The sequence below is a fragment of the Manihot esculenta genome, chromosome 14 (genome assembly GCF_001659605.2).
Source record: "Manihot esculenta cultivar AM560-2 chromosome 14, M.esculenta_v8, whole genome shotgun sequence".
Classification (NCBI taxonomy): domain Eukaryota; kingdom Viridiplantae; phylum Streptophyta; class Magnoliopsida; order Malpighiales; family Euphorbiaceae; genus Manihot; species Manihot esculenta.
Window position 1 is genome coordinate 4,502,578 of NC_035174.2, and position 24,840 is coordinate 4,527,417.

The 24,840-nt window shown below is 39.1% G+C and overlaps 2 protein-coding genes and 1 long non-coding RNA gene across 7 annotated transcripts; 1 reads left to right on the forward strand and 2 right to left on the reverse strand.

Annotated features, from left to right (window-relative positions):
• Positions 1-583: 583 nt before the first annotated feature.
• LOC110630974 (probable inactive leucine-rich repeat receptor-like protein kinase At3g03770) lies at positions 584-5,949 on the reverse strand. Of its 5 annotated transcripts, none has more exons than XM_021778644.2 (8): positions 4,977-5,939; positions 3,223-4,629; positions 2,919-3,052; positions 2,280-2,523; positions 1,768-1,979; positions 1,653-1,678; positions 1,266-1,377; positions 584-1,078 (listed from the first exon to the last, which is right to left on the reverse strand). In XM_021778644.2, exons 2-8 carry the CDS (start codon positions 4,574-4,576, stop codon positions 869-871), a joined length of 2,292 nt encoding a protein of 763 aa, XP_021634336.2. In that variant the 5' UTR covers positions 4,577-4,629; positions 4,977-5,939; the 3' UTR covers positions 584-868. The 5 variants fall into 5 exon arrangements, 4 of the variants coding, with proteins under 4 accessions (XP_021634336.2, XP_021634335.2, XP_043806396.1 ...); XM_021778643.2 differs by having other exon boundaries at positions 5,001-5,938; XM_043950461.1 differs by lacking the exon at positions 4,977-5,939 and adding an exon at positions 4,736-4,957.
• A 1,921-nt stretch (positions 5,950-7,870) lies between these two features.
• LOC110630808 (transcription termination factor MTERF6, chloroplastic/mitochondrial) lies at positions 7,871-9,949 on the reverse strand. The gene has a single exon (XM_021778395.2). The coding sequence runs from the start codon at positions 9,755-9,757 to the stop codon at positions 8,381-8,383; it is 1,377 nt and encodes a 458-aa protein (XP_021634087.2). The 5' UTR covers positions 9,758-9,949; the 3' UTR covers positions 7,871-8,380.
• A 2,428-nt stretch (positions 9,950-12,377) lies between these two features.
• On the forward strand, positions 12,378-13,463 carry LOC122721673. The gene is made up of 2 exons (XR_006348377.1): positions 12,378-12,645; positions 13,157-13,463. It is a non-coding gene; the product is annotated as an uncharacterized LOC122721673 (long non-coding RNA).
• Positions 13,464-24,840: the final 11,377 nt, after the last annotated feature.

The window sequence follows — 24,840 nt, forward strand, 5'->3', positions numbered from 1 at the left end:
ACAACTACATGAAAAATGTTTAGTAATATCTCAATAGCAATGAAGTCCCTAAAAGAACTAGTTAAACTTTTAATGTGGACAAATTGCTTAGAATGGATATATGGCGTTTATGTAAATAATGATTCAATGTTAACCACATCTAGGCGTATGTAGGATTGTAGGGATTCTATTTAAAACTATAATAGGATCCCCTAAAATATGATATATTAATTGGAGGTCTATACCTCGGATTAGTACAAGAATTTTCCATAAACAGTAAAACCAACAATTTCATTTATTCTAGTATAATAGATAACTTGGTACATCCATCACCATCATAGAATTAGAACCTATATCTAAATAGATGCCTTAATTAGCTCCTGGTAAACAAAAATTCATTAAGGCATGCACGTATAAAACTAGAGGACATCAGGATTTCTGCCGTAGTATGAATCAGCTGGTTTAGATTTTTCAATTTTGTTTCTTTACAAATTATCTTCAATTATTGCCAACTGCTTGAGCACCTGTTGCTGTTTGTGATAATCATAATGGCAGTAATAAATTTGGAAAAGAAAAAATGAGCACCTACCTATAATCCATCTTCTGAAAGAGGAAAACTTTTTTCCACTAGTTGATCTTTGGTCAGTCAGAACAAGAATTAACAGAGGCCAAGCGAATATATAATGACAATAATCCACTCCTAGAAACAGAAAAAAAAAAAAAAAAGAGGAGCGAAATAACAATATATAAATACAAGTTATGCCCAACTTGAGGTAGCAAAGCTTCAACATTTGCAATAGCTGCAACCTCGATGAACAAAAAAAGGAACAAGTTCCCTTTGGAGGGAGTTGCGAGTCCACGCATAAATAACCCCTCATGTGATTCGTTGTCAAATCTTTGAACCATCAGCTGTTGCTTGGATCTGAGCTGCATACTGCAAGTTCCAGAGGATGTCCTCAAATGACGGACGGCTCCATGATTCAGAACAAATGCATTTGTTTGTTATAGAAAGCACAATTGACAAGGACTCTTGTGAGCAAGTTGCCAGCACAATTGGGCTTATTAATTTCCTACGCCCGTCCGGGCTGTCACAAGATGCCTGTAAAAATGCAGTTTCTTTACATTAGGATTTCTCATATTCTAAAAGAACAAATTAAAAAAAGAAATGCAATGTAGTAGATGAGAGGACATAAAAATGGCTTTGAATACTGCTCACTGATGATTTTCAGAAATTTTCTTGTACTTGGTAAATAAAATAAGCTCCAATTCAGAGTTTCGGTGCATACCAATTCATCCAGCAGCAGCTTATCTTTTCTGCCAGATACTGAGGGGCCCACCAATGATTCAAGTAATATGAAGCCAAAGCCATAAACATCATCCTCTAATCTTGCCATTTGCCTGAAACACAGGACATTTATGGATAAAAATCTTTGCATATATAGCAGGAGTGCGTGCTGCATAGCTACAAAATGAGTGTCAAAATTTCTGCTTCTGATGAATAAACTTAGAAACGATTTATTGCTCGATGATTTTGCCAATTTCTCATGAACGAATTGTTTATGATTGAGTTGGTTCAATTCATTGAACAACCATATCTGGAGATGCATTAACAGCTATGCAGTTTTGGTGGAATCAAATCACAAAATGGATGCAGGTAAAAAAGAAAATCGTACCATGATTTAAAGCCTTCTCCACCTTCCTGCAAAGAAATAACCAGGTCATAGGCCTCCCAGAACCAAGGGCTTATTTTTGGTCTGACGATTTGATCAAATAAGGAAGAAGCCTTACCCTACAATTTACTATTTCTTCAGAGATAATGGACAGTCCATAGTCACTCAACTTTGCATTCCCATGCTCATTGAGCAGGATATTGTTCGTCTTCAATCGATTGTTGAAGAAACCAGGAATAACACCTGTATGCAAAAAGTGCACTGCTTTTGCTACACCAATTAGCACTGTCAATCTCTCTGACCAATCTAGAACCTTGCCTGGACTGTTCTCTACACCAATGTACTATTGCTAGAGTAAGAATACAATTCAAGATTTCATACTAAATATAACAAAATGGATAAAAATAAAAACAAAAAAAAAGAATGAAAACCATTTAATTGATAGTTTAATTCACGGATACTTGAGATTTTTTTTTCAGGAAAAAAAAAGGAAATAAAATGACATATGCTGCTTATGCTTTATCTAAGCCTGATCACCATTATGAATAGGTTGTCCTTTTGTCTAAATTTTCTGTAAGACCCAACAAGATCATGCTTCTATCACTTCCAAGAGAATGTTTCAGAAATTACCATAGAGGCGAGTGTGAAAACTCCCATTTGAAATGTATTCAAATATAAGGAAGACTCTGTTCACTCTGTAATCATCTTGTCCACCACTGTCAATGCAGTGCCCCAAGAGACAAACCAAATGTGGGTGACGAAGCTTTGCAAGCAAATCCAACCTGAGTTTAAGGTTTCGAAATGAGTATTTCTTCGACGAAGGGAGGCACCTTATAGCAACTTGGGTTCCATCTTCTAATCTTCCTTTGTAAAGCTGAGAAAGCAAAGCAGAGAAGGAAATGTTTCAGTGACAAAATCTTCAATGATGAAGGGTTGTTTTGCATAAAGCTTAGGATGAACTTTGGAACAAGCCTTGCAGATGTCTAATAACCTAAATTTCAGAATTGGAAAATGAATCCAGTGTACATAGGGAGAACTTTAGACAAACACATGGACTTAGACAAGGGCATCAAGATTGGTCATCTCATTTCTCAGCAACTTTTCTTATACCTATTTCCTTAATCCTAGTTACCCTGTGATGTGATAATAATATAAATGTTATGAACTGTTATAGTTAAAAACAGATGAAAAGACCTAGATGCATTCTGCGTTTCACTTTCCACTTCATGACAAAAAATGTTAGGAAGTTTTGCAAGTTTTAGGCAGCACCTTTCCATAAGAACCTTCACCCAAAATGGTAGAGTTATCGAAGTTTTTGGTGGCTTCCTTTAACTCTTCTAATGCAAATGACCGACATGCCGGGAGATCTTGTGTCCCTAATTTTGCAGCTTGAGAAATAAATCCTGAAGTGAAAAGAAAAAAACATATAGTCACCAAACAAGATAAGAAATTCTCAAAAGTCAAGATTCAAGCCCCACTGCCTTGTGTAAAATAGTTTCTGACTGAAATTTTCAAATGAAAAGGAAAACTTCTGCAATTTCTGCCTGCAGTTTCTTGTTGCTAGATGACTTACTTGCACTGTTGAGGATATCAGATGGGAACCCTGCCGCTGGGTTTTCTTGCACTGCTTTGTGCAACAAATGCTGCTCTGAGATTCCCCGTGGGCAATATCTTCTACATAGAACAAGAAAGCCGAAAGCCAGAAGCACCACAATAACAAGTATACCAGCAGCCACACCCACTACTATTCCTACATCTTTGCCACCAGAATTTTTATGTTTCACAGGCATGACCATACACGATGATTCTGCACGCTGGTGATGTAAACCAGTGGATAAGCAATTTCCATCAAACTTCACAACTCTATCATCTGATTCAGTTCTCAAACAATGAGGCAATCTGCCAGTAAAACTATTATTAGATATATCAACAAACTGCAGTTTGCTGCCACAGCTTAGCTGGTCTGGAAGCGAACCACTTAACATATTTGATGCCAAATTCAAGTAACTGATGTTTGGCAACGTAAAAATTGTAGCAGGAGGTGTTCCGCTTAGTTCATTGAATGACATATCAAGGTACTGAAGCTGACCAAGCTGGCTATATTGATGTGGTATCTCACCTGAAAAGGAGTTATTGCTAAGGACTACTGTGACCAGTCCTTTCGGCATTGAAGGTAGCTTAGAATCTAAATGGTTCCCACTTAAATCCAGCAGATGCAGGTTGCTTAAGGCATCAAGACTTGGTAACTTGCCAGATATCTCATTGCTAGACAGAACAAGATAAGTAAGAGAGTTAATTCTCTGTATTGACGATGGAAATGGACCTTTCAATTGGTTATTCCTCAATCTTAGAATTTTAAGATTAGACAATGAATCAAACCAATTGGGTACTGTATCATTGAAGAAATTGTCATCTAGTATAAGAGTTTGAAGTTTCACCATCGCTGAAATCTTTGGTGGAACAGAACCAAAGAGATAATTTGAACTCAAATCCAAATATTCCAGTGAAGACAACCGATGAATTTTGTCTGGAAGTGGACCCCAAAGGCCCAGAGATATAAGACTGAGGACTCTCAAGCTGTTAAGCCTTGCAAGAGTAACAACAAAAGAATCCATAGAGAAATTCTCTGATAAAGTTTGATTTGGAATTACCCGTCCAACAGAGTTATCAAACTTGGCAGGCTTGTCTCCTGTAATTCTGAGCTCGGTCACAAAATTGTCTTGGCATGACATGTTCACTTGTGAGGATGAAGATATATAGCAAAAATCTATGCCATGATCATTCCAAATTTCTAGTAGATTTGGGAACTCCAAATGCTTCCTCAGTTGAAGAAGCACTTGTCTTTGTGAAGATTGTAATTGATGGGAACCCAGAATCAGAGAACTCCATAAAAGACATGACAGCAGAAACCAGCTACAACACTCCATGGACAAACTCTTTTCTCTTGTATAAACACTTAATAATGATGCCTTCTGAGGATCTGAAACCGTGCATAAGAGTCATGAATCAAAAAGCAAATCAGTGTTAATGGGTGAAACAGAATTGAAGAAGAGAATGACCAGTATAGAATCAAAAGTAGTTGCAACCTGTTGGATTTACAAGATAAATCACAGTTACAAATTCAGAAAACTATGCATGAAGTGAAACTTTTCAGTTTAGAAAATCGCCCATCAAGTGTAAAAGAACAAAACACAAACGGCTAGAGCTATAATTCTGATCAATTGAAAAGTTTGTTGTGAAAGGTTTTTTTTCCCTTTTCCTTCTCAATAAACACCAACCAGTGAATTACTAGCATTAATGAAATTTGCTTTTCGCCGGAAACCTTACAATGGGATGTGGGGGGACAGGTACCTGGATCAGATCATGCAGCTAGCCCTTCCACATCATTTTCTGACCTGAGCTTTCTCCAACATTAACGGACAGAGTTTGTCTCATACGACAGTAACAGTTGGTTACTGTGAACAGTGAACGCAGTAGAGACTAAAGAGAGAGAAAAGAACTAGAAAAAGTTGAAAGGAAGCATTTGAATTGTACACTTTGAAGAAGTTGTAATGTCTAGCTTGACAGAGAAACAAGAACTAAGAAAACTATTCAGCAGCTATAAAGCAATGTTTTAACTCTATTGCCCAACAGAGGAGGATGGCTGCCTCAAATCGGAGGGCATAAGAGTAATCACAGTGCCTATCCTTGGAACTTGTGATTGCAACTGCCCATATAGTTACAGGCTGTCTCTACACTCTAATTTATCAAATTGGCAAATACCCATTTACAGTAACTTTTTTTGCCCTCTGGGGCAAAATGTGCTGTGAAAAGTTCACATTTTCAAGTGGTTGGCTATAAGAACAAACCGGTTTGAAACATGGATTAGATGGGTCCCCATTTTGAATGTAATTCCAGAGATCTTGTTCATGGAGCATCTCCCTGCAATTGCATTAGAACTTCTGATGTCATTTTGCTGCCCAACTCAATCTAAAATGGGCAAAAGAGAAATGTCCTTGGTCAGTTTTCCTGGAAATATCGGTTTAGGTTCTATGGAATCTTTTTACAAGGCAGCAGTGAAAGATTTCAGAAGTTGGTGGCTCAGTCAGAAGGTGGTCTCCTCCCCAATATTCAAATTAAGATTCTCCTGCACAAATATTCAATACATTAATGGTGTACCGCATTTGCATTGCCTTCAAAATTTGAAGAGAGAATTAATTAGATCTAGCCCATCATGGGACCTTCCACTGCTGCAGCACCAACGACCTTACAGTCTATTATGAATCACAACTAAAAGCAGAGTGATTATCTAAAGATAGGATTAGATGCCTTACTTTAGACACAGATTCTAGCTTTATAGAAAGATGGTTGAAAGGTGAAACTGAGAAAGAGAAAGAGAAAGCTCCATTTAAATAAAAGAAAAAACAATTTAGTAGGCCATGCCGTGAGAGCTCTGTACTGAGTGTAGCACTGAGTGGACCGAAGACTTGTCCATCTATCATCTACTTCTATCGTCTTCCATAAATATATTTATTTTTGTTTTCATTTAAAATAGTGGAATTTCACTTATAGTATTCTATTAAAAATTAAACAACTCATTATTGAATTATTTTTGAAATTAATGAATTTCATTTTTTAATATTTTATAAATAGTGATTTTTTTATAAAAAAATATAGAAATATTAGTTAATAATTTTTTTTTTAAGAAAAGTTATTTGTATCTTAAGACAAATAAAATAAAAATAATTTATCTGCGGAGTATTATATATTATCAAATTATTGAACCTAATATTCCCATTGCGTAACCCTGAAATTTGGGTATTTTGACCACCGACTAGGTTAGGTAAATAATGTAAAGAGCATTTAAATCTGAAATAAATGAAGAATGAAAGTGGTTCAACAGGCAACTCTGAAAATGCAATGGTCCTAGAGCATTTGCTTTTCCTTATTTTTGGGCAATGACCATCATCCTTGATTTCCCTCTCCATAGACGGTACCAACTTATTTTGACCTTTTTTATGTGGGGCGACTGCTTTTTCGAACTGGATGGAGTTTGGTGGCTCGCTTTCAGCCATCTTTCTATAAATATTTATATCTACAGTTTATTCTGGGACCGCTCCCGCGACATTTAAGAGTTTACGCTCCTGTTAAGTTCTACAGCGTTTTCTTCTTGCGCACCATGTTTTTACTATTGGTTGCCTTCGATTTGTTTCTTCTCGAGTTTTCAGATGTGACTTGCTTGGCTGGTTTGTGCTCTAAGATTGTTGAGCGTTGCTAGTTCTAGTGCTGATCCTTCGGGTTGTTGTCGATCCGTGTTGATTGGCGATGCTATGGCATGGATTGTTTTGATAGGTGATGCTGATGATGACTCCTAATGGTGTGTTGTTGCGTGTATCAGTTTCATGCCGTGTCTTATTTTTCTATGGATAGTTTGGATTAGATTGGGCCGACTCGTTTGAATTTCACTGAGTCTTGATTTTGATTGTGTTGGGTCTTGATTTTGAGTTGATTTATAGTTGGTTTTGATATGTTTTTTTAGAATTGGGGTTTTATCTAATTTTCCTCCAATTGCATGGAATTGGGATTTTATCTAATTTTCCTCCGATTGTATGCTGATCTTAATTATTCCCTCTGTACTCGGCCTTTCAAGGCCTTATAAATGCAATTTTTCTTTTTTTGCGTTGTTCCAAAAAAAAGAAAATGCAATGTGGTCACACTAACAAGAATGATTGTTCAAATTCGACTTAATCGTAAATTTAAAATATGTAGACTATTTTATATAAATATTTATATTTAAAATTCATAATAGACTAAATTTTAATAAGTAATTTCACACAATAAGAATTGTGATCCAAAGCCTTTTATGCTTTTTGATATCCACGTATATAAATAAATAGAAAATTTTGAAAAAAATATGTACACTTTATACTTTAAAAGCTATTGCCAGAATATACCCTAAAACTTATTTTAAGTTATTATTAAAAACATAATTTATTATTTTGGTTTGATATGTAATCAATATATACTGCTATTAAGTAGTTTTTTTCTTTATTTGAAATAAGAGTAATACATGTATCAGCAAAGCTAAGTTGCATTTCCTGCAGTCAGATACAAGAACTACTGCCAGAAAAACAGAAGCACCTCACTGCACTAGAACGTTAAAATTTAGAAATCCTGATTTCTGAATTGAAAGAATCCAACAAATTAATTCCCAAGCGACAATATGTCATTAAAAATTGTGAAAAAAAAAAATCTTCAGTAAAATGTCTTGCACATCAGCTTAAAGAACTACACCAATAATCTATCATTTGAAAGTTAAAACTAACATGAAATTTGATACACCTGAATACACTTCAATGCTTTGATATATTGAGAAAAAAAAAGGGACAGAATGAAAACACCACTCTTCCAATACACTCATCAAATACCAATTTTTTCAATCAATTTCCTAAAATTGCGAGGCATCAGACAACAAGACGCTGTTAAATATGCTCACGCATTTTCAGCTACTGATCAATGTGGATTGTAGCTATTCATGCACATCATCAGTTGGCTTCCACTGATGTGCAAACAAGAACGATAAACAGTCAGTCCAATATACTCACACTTTCAGCTACTGATTACTGTTAAAAACAGACATACCACATTGATGCATTGCCTTCCAATGACACTGCCTTCCAAATCATACTTACTGGAGTATGAGCTTCAAACCATTTGGCATCACCTAGCCATTTCGCAGCACCCCTGGTCTCTCACATTTTCATATCTCTTGGAAAGCCTTGAAATTCCATCCTGCCCTGATGCGCCTTAACAACTTCAGGAACAACATCCTGATACTTGGTCACTAATTTCTCCATGAACCTCTTCTCTGTCATTGTAAGCATATAAGCAAGGTTAAAATCTTCCTTTATCAATTCCTTTGACATCAAAATGTGCAGAACACAACACCTAGGTATAATCCTCTTCTCTACACTTAGTAGTACAAGATTTGGATTCTTAGAAATCACTGAAGGCTTCAAGTTCAACTTGTTTACAAAGAAATCCATCGACTTTCTTATTTTCTTCTCTGAAGCAATCATAAACATAGGTTGCAACTTAAATGCCATAACAATTTCATCCCTTGACAAGCCAAAACTTCCATAGGCTTCCAACTTTTTCTCCCAGAGTCTTTTGTTCGTTGTCACCAAGGTACGAACCGCTACAACAAACACAATATTAGTGGGAGTAAAACCCAAATTCTTAACTTCATTAATAATCTGATTTAACTTGTCAGTCTTTAGCAGCAATGCTTTTGGATGAAACAAGAATATCTTCGATATTATGGACTCTGGCACCCCATGGTTTACCAACGTTGACATGTTTGGCTCAAGCATCTTCTCTACATTAAAATAAAGAAACCGGTGGCATCCCATTATTACTTTTTGGACAATCATATCATTTCCAACAACACGCCTAAGTACATTAATACAGGGAATAATTTGGTTTTCCAGACTCCTTTCCAAAATATAAGGCGCTGTTGACAAAATGGTTGCAAGATCAAGCTCTGAAAAACCCAAGGACTTCAAAAATTCAAACTTCGGCTTAAAATTTCTATCTGACTTGAATAAATACAGTGAGGGTCGCTTTAAGGTCAAAGTCGCTATCTGTTTTTTACTAAAACCATTCTCTCTAAAGAACTGAACCACTGTCTTTGCATCAACTTCAAGTACTCTTGGTTCCTTGATAATCATTTTGGCCAGATTAGTGCCAGAAAACCCCAAAGACTTAAACAAATCCATATTAGGTTTAAGGGTGTTGTCCAGATCAGCTAAGAGCAACATTGGACGTTTAGTGATTAAATTCTTGATGTGGGTCTGACTCAAACCATGAGCAGTGAGCAAGTTCAGGACTAAGTCAGGGTTATCCGTGGATTCCAACTGTAGCTTTCTAGAGACTGAAATGGCTGCTTGTAAGGACAGCCCACAAGATTTTTGGAGGTAAGAGATAGTGAGAGACTCTGGTAAATCAGAGTTTGAGAGGTTGAACATGAGCTTGTGAGAAAATGTTGGGATCAAAAAGGAATTGATAAATGTAACTGGTGAAGTTCTGTGCCCCGTTTGGGAGAGTCTTATACAAAAAAATCGAATCATTGGACTGGAATAGAAATAGTAGGATAAAGAAAATGAATGGTTACCTGTCCTTCTTGGTGCTTTTTGTTTCCAGCTATGGCTGTTTAGTCTCTTGCCTCCGGCCTCCGGCCTCTGGGTCCTGGCTCGGGTAAAACCCTAACTGCGTACAGAAATAAAACTGCGAACTGCTGCTGTCTGGCTGTGAGACTATTTTTATGGGCCGAAGCGATGAAACGACAGGCCTTTTGCATTGGTGTGCGTCTCTCGAATTCCTATTCTTTATTAATTAGGATAATTTATTAATGATTCCTAAATTATAAAATTTATTAAATGATTCCTAAATTATAAAATTTATTTAATATATATTCTATTATCAAAGTTATTTCTAGTTGTATTAGTAACTAGTTAACAGTGAGCTAAAAAAAGGGAATTTCTCAGTAAATTATCATTCAAAATATTAATCCCACATGAAACAGATTTTAGATTGTATACTTGTAAGAATTGAATATGAATTATAATTCAACGAACACAGAACTCTAGATAATAATTATCAAATGGCTTAAAATTTTTTCCTGCCACATATCTGTTTCTCACGAGTACAAATAGCAAAAATTATTATAGAGCCCACGGATGGAATTTTACAAGTTAATCCACGCGACTTACACAATCCCAAACATATTTTTTATATCTTAATGTGTAATCATGATCGGATCTGGATGCCTCGGTCGTGATTAAGCTCGCCATAGGAAAATCGGACTTTATTTTTATTAAGACTTAATGTATGAGTCTACTCCATATATAAGTCCTGAACTTATTTTAATGAGTCGAGCTGGCAACGGACCTGCACATAGAGGGTCTGACCTCAAATATCCGTTAGTCTGGGACAATGAATTCTATGATACCCGAAATAATGTTCAAATGGCACTGAATGAAATTAAATAGTCGTCTGATAATAAAAAATGACACAATACATTCATACTTATAGTTAACGTGACTATGATAGGAGGGTACAAGCGCATGACAGTGGTTACATGTTACTAACAAAAGAGAAAATGAATAAAAGAAAACAAAGGGGAGGGACAAACTAAACTTATCAAAATATACCTTAAGCCTAACCCCTTACTAGATTTCAAACATCAATTGACGTTATCTGTGGAACGAAGAAGATATTTTCATCATCGGAGATCTCATCATCATTTCACCCACTAAGATCCACATGACCAATCACTATGAAAATCATACTGGAAACACCCCAAACGACCTGAGCTCAATTCAGGAAGGTCCACAGTTCTCATTCTCTAGCTCGACCGCCCCAGTAAATCAACCACCCATATTGTTTAACCCTTCACCAAGCTCAGCCAAGACCATGTCCCGAATTATCCTATCTGATCAAGAATTGCAAAATATGGCTCTCCAGTTATAAAATACTGCCCACTGGCTAGGTTAGATGTTACAGCAGAGAGGGTTCAATACCCTGTTGAGTATACCACCTGTAGCCGAGAGACTCAACATCAATGAGTCCTAACCTACATTGAACTGTCAAATCCCTCAGCAGAACAGTAGGAGGACAGACAATGGAGACGAAAAATTCAGTCGGAGAAACACTACAAAAAAACAAGGTATCAGTGACGGATTTAGCGACGGAATTTACTTCCGTCGGAAAAAAAAAATTAGCGACGGATCAGCGACGAATACTTTATGTTTAAATTTCTGACGGATTAGCGACGGATTAGCGACGGCTTTTTAAAATATTAGCGACGGAATTTATTCCGTCGCTAATCCGTCAGAAAAATCAAACAATATAAAAACAAAACCCTAAACTTCTCTTTCCTCATCTCTCTTAATTTCAGCCACGCTTTTCCTCTCCTATCTTCCCCTCAGCGCCGAATCGATCTTCCTGCCACTCTCGCCGCCGCCGTCGCCGTCACCGTTGCGAGTCCCAAGGCTGCCGCAAGTTGCTGTCGCGCGCCCCGTTGCCACTCACCGCCGCCGTCGCCTCGCCGTTCCCGTGACGGATTTGTTGTCGCCTCGTCCTCGCTGTCGCCTCCACCGCCGTTGCCACCCGCCGCTGCAGCTTCCGATCGTCGCCACTCCATGTAAGTTAGTGAACATGAGATTGTTTTTATGGTTGCAGATAGTAAAATATTTTTAATTAATTAAGTATTTTAAAAATAAAAAAAATTAAAAATATTTTCTTGCTGCGTGCCCAGCAGCAGCTTGCTGCGTGGGCATGCAGCAGCTGCTTACGCAGCAGCAGCTTGCTGCGTGGGCACGCAGCAGCAGCTTGCTGCGTGGGCACGCAGCAGCTTGCTGCGTGCCCAGCAGCAGCATGCTGCGTGGGCACGCAGCAGCTTGCTGCGTTTAATTAATTTTATTATTTAAATAAATGTATATTTAAATAAATAAATGTATATTTAAATAAATAAATGTATATTTAAATAAATGCTGCGTTTAATTTATTATTTAAATAAATAAATTATTCATATATCACTGATTATAGATATTTATCATTTAAAATTTTGATATTTTTTAACATATAATGATTCATTTTCATTTGTCAGATATTTCAGTTAGAGATGAGTATCTGCCAATTGCAACTGCAAATGGAAGCATTCTAACTTGGTCTATATTAGGTAGTGTATATCCCATACAGTAGTTCTGATTATTTTATCTTCTTTGATTTATATTTTATTGAATGTTTTGGTTGTCCTAGTTTATACACGCACATGCACTCCCACTTATTTGTTATAAAAATGCTCATGGCTGGGTTATTTTGAAGTCAATTGATTTAAGCTTTTCGTTTACCTGATAGCAGGGGAGGATTTGGTAGAGGTCAGGGTCATTCTGGTGGAAATGAAACTGTTACTGGAAGGGCCTGTCCAAAAGGGCTTTATGGTATATTCTGCGAGGTATTTTTATTAATACCATCTTGTCAATTTCTCGTGGACCATTTGAATATTTTGAACATCTTATGATCTTATGCCTGTACAATTTCTAGGACCACTGGCCTTGATATATTATTATATTTATATCCTCATTCTGGTTGCCCTATATTGAGAATCCCATTTGTGTTGAAAAATTATTATGACCAAGGATATGTATTTGTACATCTCTATGCCCAAAAATCTTAGCTAGATCTATAAAATAATCAGTCAGGGTTCTTACTGTTTGTCGATTGCATTTTTAATGTTCCCTTGTTAGTGGATTAGTCAAAGATGCTTTTTGGTTAATTGCTATAAATTGCAAAACAGGAATGCCCTGTTGGGACTTTCAAGAATGTTAATGGATCTGAAATTTATTTTTACTTATTATATAAATTTATTTTTATATATTTTTAAAGACTTATTATTTGATGTTTTATTATTATTTACAATTATTGTTAATTGAAATTTATATATAAATTTTTTTTCATATGTCTAGAAGAGCAGTATTATCTTAGAGGTAGAGGGCATGGCTAGCAGCTCTCTATGAATGAAAGACATGAGGCAACAGAGATGCAAAAGGAAACACGAGAGCATACTCCACAAGCAAACATATTTTCATCATCACACAATTGTAGATTCTACTTCTCCATCAGATGTTTCAGCAAACTGATAGATTTGTTTTAAATTTTATGAATATTGTTAAGTATATGGATTTGTTCTAAACTTTCGATTTTGTAAACATTGTGAAGTATTTGTGTGTATGAATATGAATTATAATGATTATGAATGACTTTTAATTTATATTAAATTTATTTTTTAGTTGTAAACTATTTAGATTATAAGAATATTTAAATAAAATCAAAAAATATTTTATTGACGATAATGAATATTATTGAAAATATAAATAATATTATTAATATTATTGAATATTAATATTTCCGACGGATTTCCGATGGAACTTTTCCGTCGCTAATTATTTGCGACGGATTAGAGACGGAATATGCATCACGTGAATTAGAAATTTCCGACGGATTTAGCGACGAACTAGTTCGTCGCAAAAATTTTTGACGAAATTATCCGTCGGAAAAGCCGTCGCAAATTTATCCGACGGAATTCAGATCCGTCGGAAATCCGTCGCTAATATTTCCGACGGACGCCCGATCCGTCGGAAAAAATTAGCGACATGACTTTAAGCGACGGATTTGAGTCCGTCGAAAATCCGTCGCTGAAAGCTTTAGCGACGGATTTTTGACTTTCAGTGACGGAAAAATTCGTCGCTGATAGTCTGTTTTTTTGTAGTGAAACGAGCCGACAACCCGAGCTAAAGGTATGATAGTGAGGGAGCTTATCGAGAATGAAGGGGCTGAGAGTTACTCTTTCAAGCCAGTAGAAAGGTCAGAGAGTGAAGAGTTAGAAAGAAACTACCGCCTAGAGAAAAAGCTCAGAAAGGAAGATGCAAACGTAGACCAAAAGTTAGAAAGATTGAAAGAACAACTACTGACAGAATTAGGAGCACGAGACAACAACAGTCTCTTGTTGCCAACCTCATCATTGTTTGTAAAACGGGTTCAACAAGAAATCATACCAAAGAAGTTTATGATGCCAACTGTGGCAGCCTATGACGAGACAGGGAATCCCCGAGAGCACGTATTGAACTACAAGACATTCATGGAATTGTAAACCCATTTGAACGCCTTGATGTGTAAGGTCTTCCCAACCATTTTGACAATACCAGACTGGGCATGGTTTAATAGCTTGAGGTCGGGGAGCATCAAGAACTTTATAGATCTAGCCAATGTATTCATCAGCAGATTCATTGCCAGAGTTCCTGTGGAGAGAAAAATAAGCTACTTAGAAACTGTGCGGCAGAGGAGGAATAAATCCCTGAGAGAGTATATGGCCAGATTAAACTCTGAGGCTTTGCAGATACCCGAGTTGGATGAGGGAAGGGCTATAGAAGCCATACAGAGGGGTACAACCTCTCCAGAGTTCTTTGGGTTGTTGTGCAGAAAGACCCCTACTACCCTCTCGGAGCTAATGAAAAGGGCAAAGAAATGCATAAGACAGGATGATGCCTAGACGACAAGCCGATTTGCCAGGGATGATAGAGAAAGAAGCAAGATTGGAGAGGACAAGAGACAAGACAAGGTAGAGAGGAGACAGGATTGGAGACCGAAGGCATTGAACAAACACCAATGGGAAAGAAAGGAATAGAGACTTTATCAACCCTGGCTCCTCGCCGAAGTCACTCCCTTGAATATGTCTAGAGTTGAAGTGCTCATAGCAGTCCAGGATAAAGATTTTATGTAATGGCCCAAGCCCATGAAAGCAGAAGGGACCCAGATAAATATTGTCAATACCACAGAACACACGTCCATGACACAAACAACTGCTACAAGTTAATAAATGAGATAGAAAGGCTTATCAAGAGAGGCCATCTTCAAAATTTTGTGAAGAAGCCAAAAAGGCCAGAGGTAATAACAAGGTGTAGTGGGGGAAAGGCCCAGGAGACAATCGGAGTGCCAATAAACGACGGCCTCAGTAGAACAATCAACATGATTGTAGAGAAGACTAAAGGTCGTATGAGCAGGAGGGAGAAGAAGAGAGGTAGAAATAAAAGTGAAAGCAGAACATAGTTGATACAGATTGCTGAGCACTCCCCAATAACCATCTCCTTTTCCCAAAGCACACGCAAGGAGTGCAAATGCCCCACGATGATGTCTTGGTCATCGAAGTAGTCATCCATAATTTCAGGGTTCGTAAGGTGCTAGTGGATGACAGCGGCAATGTGAATTTATTACCCTATCAGGTCTTCCAACAGTTGAAAATACCCGAGAAGCATCTTGTCAGGGACTAAACTCCAGTCAAAGGGATAGAAGGAATCCTAGTAGCGGTGGAGGGAAAAGTAAAGATAGCCTCACTCTAGGGGAGCCACCCCTGTCACGAACTCACTACACAATATTCCTTGTGGTGAAGTTACCTCTGAGTTATAACGCCATCCTGGAAAGACCAATGTTGTATGATTTTGAAGCAATGGCTAGCATTCGGTATCTGACCATGAAGTTCCCAACAGAGGTAGAGGTTGGAATCATTCGGATAAGGCAAGAGAAAGTCAGAGCTGTATACCTAGCCACAGTAGAGGAATAATGTGCCCAGCTATAAGAGATAAACCCTAAAGTTATGGAGGTCAAAGACGAAAGGAAGGAGGCCAGGACTGAATCTGTGTATAGGCTGGAGACCTTCCCACTATATAGAGAAGAAAGCAACAAGGTCTTCAGCATCAATTCGAGCCTAAAAGAAAGCTAAAAGGAAGCTGCAATAGCCTTATTCTGGGGGCATGCCTCAAGTTTTGCCTGGAAGCCCTTGGATATGCTGGGGATTAATCCTGAGGTAATGACCCATAAACTGAACGTCCTCCCAGACGCTTAGCTAGTGAAATAGAATAAGAGGGTTTTCAAGAAAGAGAAGCAAAAGGCCACAAGGGAGGAGGTGGAGAAGTTAGAAGAGGTCGTGTTTATTAAGGAAGTAATGTCTCCATAGTGGTTAGCTAACCCGTGTTAGTAAAAAAGGCCAACGGAAAGTATAGTATGTGTATAGACTTCACCGACCTAAATCAGGTCCACAGAGAGATGCCTACCCTTCTTCAAGAAATTAAGGAAAGTTCTGAATTTTGAATGGTCGGAAGATTGCCGAGAGGCCTTCAAGAGCCCTAAGGAATACCTCAGCTCCCACAGTCCCTTGGCGGGGAAAGAGCTATTGATATACTTATCTGTATCAGAGTAGGCGGTAAGTGCCGTGCTGGTAAGGGAAGAGGCAGGGATCCAAAAGCAGATATTCTATGTCAGTAAGGTACTTAAGAACGTAGAGGTCAGGTATATAAACATAGAAAAATTGATATTTACTCTATTACTAGCCGTAAGGAAGTTTAGAATGTATCTGAAGGATGACCAAGGAGTGATAATGACTAATCAGCCTGTGAAAAAGATCCTACACAGGCCTAAAACTTCAGGGCAGATGCTAGTGTGGTCAATAGAAATCAGCCCGTACTATCTCATTTACCGACCTCGGGCAACCATTAAAGCACAGGCCTTAACCGACTTCTGAATGCTCCTTCAGCACAATCGAGAAAGAACAGAGTGATGCACTATCGACCTTAGAGGAAAGAGAGGTAGGGAGCAAACCCCAGCATGAATTTGTATGGGATCTATTTGCAGATGAGGTAATGAGTTCTACAAGTAGTGGGACAAGAATCTTTCTAAAAGGGCTTGATGGGTTCAAAGTATATTATACTTTATGCTTCGGGTTCCCAGCGTCCAATAACATGGCCAAGTATGAAGCTCTTCTAAACGAAATACAAATAGCCTTGAAAGTTGAGGCAGCTGACCTCAGAATAAATAACGATTCACAACTAGTAGTGAACTAAATAATAGGGGTATACCAGGCAAAAGACCCAGTCATGCAAGAGTACTTAGTTAAAGTATGAGTCTTGGAAGCCGAGATTGGTGAGCAAAGAATTATAGTTGAATATCGAAGAATAGCTTGAGAGGAAAATGAAGAAGCAGACTTGCTTAGCAAACTATCAGTAGAAGAGCTAGAGCAGCTACTGAACAAAGTGTATGTGCAGAAAATTGATGTCCCTACCTTTGAAAAGTCAGCCTCTATTATGCAAGTTGATGAAGAACGAAGCTGGATGATCCCATACCTTGAATATCTCAAAGCCGAGAAATTATCAGAAGACAAAGTAGAAGCTCGGAGAATTGCAGCCAAATCCTTTAATTACCAAGCGGTAAGAGAGATTCTATATCGGAGAGGGAAGTCCAGCTCGTGGTTAAGGTGTATAGGGCCAGAAGAGGCATCTAGGATAATCTAAGAAATACACCAGGGAGTCTATGGAGTTCACGAGGAGTGACCATATTAGCGAATAAAATTTTCCGGCAGGGCTATTACTGGCCTACAACGAAGAAAGAAGCTGAAAAATTTGTGAAGAGATGTAATATCTGTTAAAGGTTTGCCAATGCAATCAATAGCTCGGTTACACCGTAGTCAAGTATCTCTAGCCCATGGCCGTTCTTGCAATGGGGGATAGATATTCTGGGACCATTCCCTAAGACTGTGGGGCAGAAGAGGTTTGTGATTGTAGTTATTGAATACTTCTCCAAGTGGCTTGAGATAGAGGCCGTGCCCACCATTACGGCTCAAAAAGTGATAGACTTTGTATAGGGCAACATTATTTGCCAGTTTGGGATACCAGGACTCGCATATCAGATAATGAAAAGCAATTCAACTGCAACTCTTCCAGGATTTTATAAGGAATATAGGTATATGGCACAAGTTTTCCTCAGTAGCTTATCCGCAGACTAATGGCCAAACCGAGGTGATAAATTGAGTTATTCTCTAAGGGATGAAAAAGCAGTTAGACGGTGCTAAAAAGAATTGAGCAACCAAGCTGCATAGCATTTTGTGGGCATTCCAGACCACACCTCGGACACCGATAGGGAAAACCCCATTCGCATTAGCATTTGGGATAGAAGTTGTAGTTCCCATAGAGCTACAGATCCCCATTCACTGAGTTCAATTCAATGATGAAAACACCAAGTGATAAATTAAAGAGCAACTTGGATGCCTTAGAGGAAATCAAAGATGAAGTACAAGTGTGAACAACCACTTATCAGCAGAAAGCAGCTCGATATTACAACCAGAAAGTTTAGGAGAGGAACTTAAATGTGGGGACTTAGCCCTAAAGAGACTAAAAGCCACAGAAAAAAGAGCTGTTGTAGGAAAGCGAGCACCGACCTAGGAAGGACTGTTTAGAGTCACTAAAGTCATCAGATCAGGAGTATACAGAATCGAAGATTTGTAAGGAAGTCCAGAACCTCATGTCCGGAACATCCAGCATTTGAAGAGGTATTTTTCATAAGATGTACAATGTAACTGTTATAATGAATATGAATAAAAATTCTCTTTTCTACCATCAAAACACTTTTGACAAGCGATAAAGACCTTAATGAGGTAGGTGACCGGTCTCGAAAATAAGACTGCGAGTACCACAAAACTAGTTGAAGAGATGAACACCTCAATGAGGTAGGTGACCAGTCTCGAAAAAGACCGCTGGCACTACAAAATTGATTGAGAAAATAAAGACCTCAACAAGGTAGGTGACCAGTATTGGAAAAAGACAGCCAACACCATAAAATCGATTGAGAAAATGAAGACTTTAATGAGGTGGATGATCGATCTCAGAAATAAAACCGTCGATACTATAAAACCAGTTGAAGAGATTAAGACCTTGAGGTAGGTGAGCGGTCTAAAAAAAATCGTCAGCACCACAAAACCGATTGAGGAGATGAAAACTTGAATGAGGTGGGTGACTGATCTCGAAAAAAGACTGTCAGCACTACAAAACCGGTTGAGAAAATGAAGGTCTCAATGAGGTGGATGACCGATATTGGAAATAAACCGTCAATACCATAAAATTGATTGAAGAGATAAAGGCCATACTAAAGGCCCATACCAGCAAAAACATAAGTCGAAAGAAATAAAGCCATGGTGTCGACCTCTAAAAAGGATCTCATCACCCACAAGGCCTAATTAAAAATAAAGTTAAGGTATGGTGCCGATCTCGAAAAATGACCTCGGCGCCTCCTTGGGTCTAATTAAAAATAAAGTTAAAGCATGTTACTCACCTCAAAAAAGAATCTCGACACCTCCCAGTGCTCAATTAAAAATAAAGTTAAGGCATGATACCGACCTTAAAAAAATACCTTGACACCCATAAGCCCTAACGCTTTATCAAAGATAATACTAAGGCAAGGTGCCGACCTTAAAGATGAAACTCGACGCTCCCAATGCCAAACCAGAATAAAATTAAGGCAAGACGCTAAACTCAGAAGATGATCTTGGCACCACAAATATTGAATTATGAATAAAGAAAAAATAAAACCTTGCAACAATATGAACCAAGACAGAGAGTTGTATAAGGGCCAAGGGCAATTACAGGGAGCGCCGACTTCAAAAAATTCGCCCCTAGCGCTAAATCAACCCGGGGAAAGAGCTCACAACCTAACCATCTAAAGGCTCCAGTTGAGCAGAAGACATAAAAAAAAGGCATTCAATAAACATAATCCAAAACCCAATAAGTTAGACATTTTTACAAGCAAAATATCAAATGAGTAGCTAACTTGACATTGCTCACAGACAAACGCAAAAAATAATCTAAGTATGGGAATTCAAATGGACAGGAAAACTAAAAGCAAACAACTGGAAAATAACAGAAATATTCAAAAAATTTATTAACTTAATCACTCTTTCCCTACACCATTAAAATGGGTTATAGAAGCAGCAAGGGAAGGAGGAGCATAACTAACTAAGTCATTTACAGGATATCCCTCCTGCAGTCTAGGGGACAAGGAAAGGGGGTTCTTGGGCAAGAGATTATCGTCCTCTCCGTAGCAGTCCTCCTCGCCATCGGAATTGAGTTCAAGGGCTCGTAGGTCAGTCAATGGAGCGGAGGGGGCAACACGAGCAACTTTGAGGCCCTAGTTGAAGCTTGAAGCGAACATGCAAAAGGTCTCCTTATATACTTTTTCCTTTAGCTTCGCCTAGCCCTTGTACTCCTCTAGCTGTGCTTCGCAAGCCTGTTGAATTTTCTCCTTCAGCTCTATAAAGTCCTTGTGCTCCTGCAGCCGCTCTTCATAGGCCTACTGAACTCTGTCCTCTACAGTCCGGGCATCCCTCAATAAGGAGGCACATCTCTCTTCCATGGCAGAAACCTCTTGGCAGAGTTGCTACTGTTGAAGTGGAGATTCCTCCACTGCCGAATTCATGCCCTTCAGGTCCTTGATGCGCTTGTTAAGCTCCTACTAGAGGACAGTAGTATGAGCCAAGGCCTCATCGCGCTGGGCCCAAGCCTTATTGCATTGACGACATATATCCTCCAAAGCGGATAGCTAAGCGAGGGCTTCATCTCATTGAGACTCCGCCACAGAGGCCCATTGGGAAGCTCTGATGACCTCCTCCCTCATCTCCTCTAACTGTTTGATGAGGTCTTCAATTTGTCCCTGAAACTTAATAATGTGCCCACGAGCCTCACCAGTGGCAACCAAATTCTCGTCCCAGCGTGCCTCAGTAATGCGCTGGTCCATCGAGCTCTAGAGAGACTAGTTATGAGCATCAATCACCATAAACACGCCAAAGACCTGCCATAGAAAAGAAAAAGTAAAGTTGAGAAAGCTAGAAGATCAAAAACACTTTCAAGAAGGATAAATAACTTACCATGAGGAATATCTCCCTCAAACTGTCCCCAAGATCCTCTAGGGAGTGCGAGCTGAAGACCGTCTGCTATTTGGCAATACAGGCTAGATGGCTAATAAGGGCCAGAAAGCGGGGATCAAAAGCATTTGGAACCCCCCAAACATCCTCTCACACAGCATCCTAGCCATAGAGGCCAGTGTAGACTCAACAGTCACCTCGATGATGTTCAGTAGCTCATTTTTTAGGATAGACGACAAGTGCTCTACCACCTTTTTCTCCTTATCAATGGGAGGGGAAGGAGCTGCCCCTACAGGTTCTGAGGTTCGGGCATGTTTAGCAACTCTACCTTTGATTGTGATAGCACCCATGGCTGGAATGGGTGGGACATCCAAGAGAGCAATCCTGGTGTCCTCTTTCGAGCTGCTTTCAGTCGACTTGCTAATTGCGATAGGCTCCTTAGGAATTTCCTTTAAAGCAAGAGCAGCCTTGGAAGAAGTCTGCACTTTAGGAGGGACCCCTGACACAGGCACCAAAGCCAGAGAAGGTGCGGAGGCAGGAGTAGAGAGACAAACTGAAGATGTGAGATCTGCGGCCTGGAAAACCTCCCTAGTCACATCAACTACTGACTTGTTGGCCTTAAAGGCGACCTAAGTCACCTTCATGCTCTCCCGAGATAGAGTGAAATTCTTGAGAAGCTTGATGGAATCCATTGGCATGACGAAAGCTGAAAAGAAAATATCAGTCTAGTCAGAGCTCGAAACAACAAAAGAAAGACATAAAAAAAACAAAACAAAAAAAGAATACAAGTTTTCCGGTAGTCCCGTAAATTAGACATAAACATGCACTTCTCAACGTCATATTTCTTATTTACAGAGGTCAGTCGAAGAAGGTAAATTTGATCTACTAGGCTTAACCTAAGGAAGTCATTATAGCCCTGATGAACTTCTCCCCTGGAGAGGTCAATATCCCAATTAACTTCTGAGCTTTCTTTTAACTCGACAACCACAAAATTTTATGCCAACCTTTAATCAAGTCCTTATACCCTGCAAATATAGACAACTCAACCTAGTCATCAAAGTAATAAAATCCATGGGTAGACCTAACAAGATGGAAGAAAGTATAAAACAACTCGATAGAAGGGGTAAAACTCTAGCACAAACAGACGAACTTGAAATAGCACGTGACAATAATAGAGTTAGGGGACAACATTCGCAGAGTGACCTTAAAATTTTAAAAAAACCTTGATAAAGACAGGGGTAAAAGGGAAGGTCAGCCGGAAGTTACGCAGTTTGACGAAAAAAACTAAGTTACGCCCTTACTAAGTGTCTTTTAGACCCGCCGACAGTGGGTAGAGGAGAACAATTCTATAACGACCCGGAGACTGGACCACTATCGACGCTAGGATTCAGATCGACTTAAGGTCGCCGGAACCCGTAGCAAGCCTACTGTGCATTCTGTGTACCTGATAAATCCCATACATGATCATACATTTCCATAAAAATTTTAAACTTTTCATTTACCAAGCTTGACCTATGCATGCACTATCTTTGTGAACATAAAACTCCATACTAGAGCCCTTATCAAATGCTCTAGATGGGTTAACATTACATATATCAAGCTTGGTTCTCATCATAAAACATCATAAAAACATAATACATCCTGATCATGTACAAAAGGGATCTATAGGGCGAAGCACAATACTATACTCAATATACATTACATTACATCATTTTTCTCTAATACATGTCCACTACTATACTATTACATTCTCTGTTCTTGCTGCTACCCTGTCTTATCTCTGGCCCTGCAAACCTGGGGATTAGGGAGAGGAGTGAGCTACTAGAGCCCAGTGAGTAGAATAATAAAAACAGTCAAATATCATATGCCATCATGAAATGCTTCACATCACAAACAATGCACATCAAGGATGGACTGACCCAAAAATCCCTCTACTCTGTGCCTGGCCCTCGAAGGAGCTCCTCAGGACTTCTATTACACACATAAACTCTGTGCCCGGCCCTCGGTGGGGTTCCTTAGGACTTCTTACATAGAAATAATAACTAGAGGGCTAAAGGGTAGTCCTGTTGTCCATCCACACCAACAAGAAATAATGCAATGCGTCATATTCGTGAAGACTAATGCAATACAACCTAACATATATATGGCATTCATGATGCATGTTTCATGCTAAAACCTTTCATGTATGTTAAAAACGTAGTTCAGTTCTACTCACCTCTAGCAAATGCCGCACTAGCTCTGAACCAGCTAACTCTATGGGCCTCCTGGGTTCCTCAGGTCCGATCCTACAAAGGTGGACTTAAATGAGGGACCAAACATACTCTATCATTACTCTAAACAACTCCTCAAAAATCCCCTTAAAATACCTTAAACATGCATGGAAAAACATGCAAAGGAAGGCTGGACAGGGCACTTTCGGCGGCAGGTTCGACGGCCGAAAGTCCCTCCAGAGCTGAAACTCAGCCACTTTCGGCGGCACCTTCGGCGACCGAAAGTGGTTCCATAGCCGAAACTCAACAACCTTCGGGGGCAGGTTTGGCTGCCGAAACTCCACTCCAGAGCTGAAAGTCCAAACTTTCGGGGGCGAGTTTAGGCGGTCAAAACAGCCTCCTCAAGGGGTTCGGCAGCCGAACCTGGGTTCTCCAAGAAGGTAGAACCCGGTTCCAACTCACGTTTCCAGCCTCCAAAACCTATCCAAACATGCACAACAAGCAACCAACCTTTCAAACACATGCATATACCCTTTTTTCATGCATATAGGGGCTTAGAACTAGCTTAAACCCCAAAAACAACACAAATACACACATATGGCTTATGATTAACATAAACCCTAACCATGCAAACTATGCATAACCATGCATAAAACTCCCTTAAACCCTTCAAAACACACTGAAAACATAAGGAAAAGTGAGGATCCATGCTTACCTCTTGAAGATCGAGAGGATTGATGGTCTAAACTCGGAGATGCAAAGGAAAACGGATCCGGAATCTCCAAGCCTCACAACTTTGCTTCTTTGCTTCTTTGCTTCAAAACTTCAAATCCAAGATCAAAACTACTTAAAACTTGCTCAACTTCAAAGACCTACAAGAAATCAACCAAAAGAGGACAAAGACTCATTTATACCCGAAAAGAGAGAGAAAACTCACCTCCAATCCGGATAAGGGATCCTTTTATAGGTGGCCGGTCAACCACCTTCGGCAGCCAAAGCTTGCTTCCACACCTCTACCATGTTCAGCAGCCGAACATGGAGTTCGGTGGTAGCGAAAGAAAGCCACATTCGGCGGCCGAAAGTGAGGTTCGACGGCCGAAAGTGAGGTTCGGCGGCCGAAAGTGAGGTTCGGCGGCCGAACCTGACATTTCCCTCATTGGTCTTTTCTTTTCAAAACTGAACTTTTCTTGATTAAAACCAATAAAAACATGTAAAAACATTTTGAAAAACCTTTCTTTTGCCCTTCTAGGAAACTCCGACATCCTAGAATTCCAGATTCCAACGGAGAGTCCGCCGGAAAGTATGAATTCCGATGCCGGGGTCGAGCCGGGTATTACAAATTCGTTCATTAGGCAATGGAACCCTAATTCTAAAGATGGTGATGTCAGAATAGTCGCGAAAAAAGTAGTGGGAGAAAGAGGAAGGTAATAGAGGACACCAGACTTACTATATAGGGATTCCTAATAGAAATCATGAGAGGAGTAAGATGTACCTCAGATTGGAAAATCAAGGATTATATAGATGAGAAAGAACAATATAACAGAAGCAGTACAAGAGACAGAGTAACGAGTGAAAGCAAGAGCGTAAGTTTGGAATGGACAAAGGCAAAAAAGAGACGTTTTAACAGAACTCTCCTAGAGCTACGCAATAATAATTGAGATTTCGAAATTTACCCCCTCATAAATTATGGGATAATTAATAA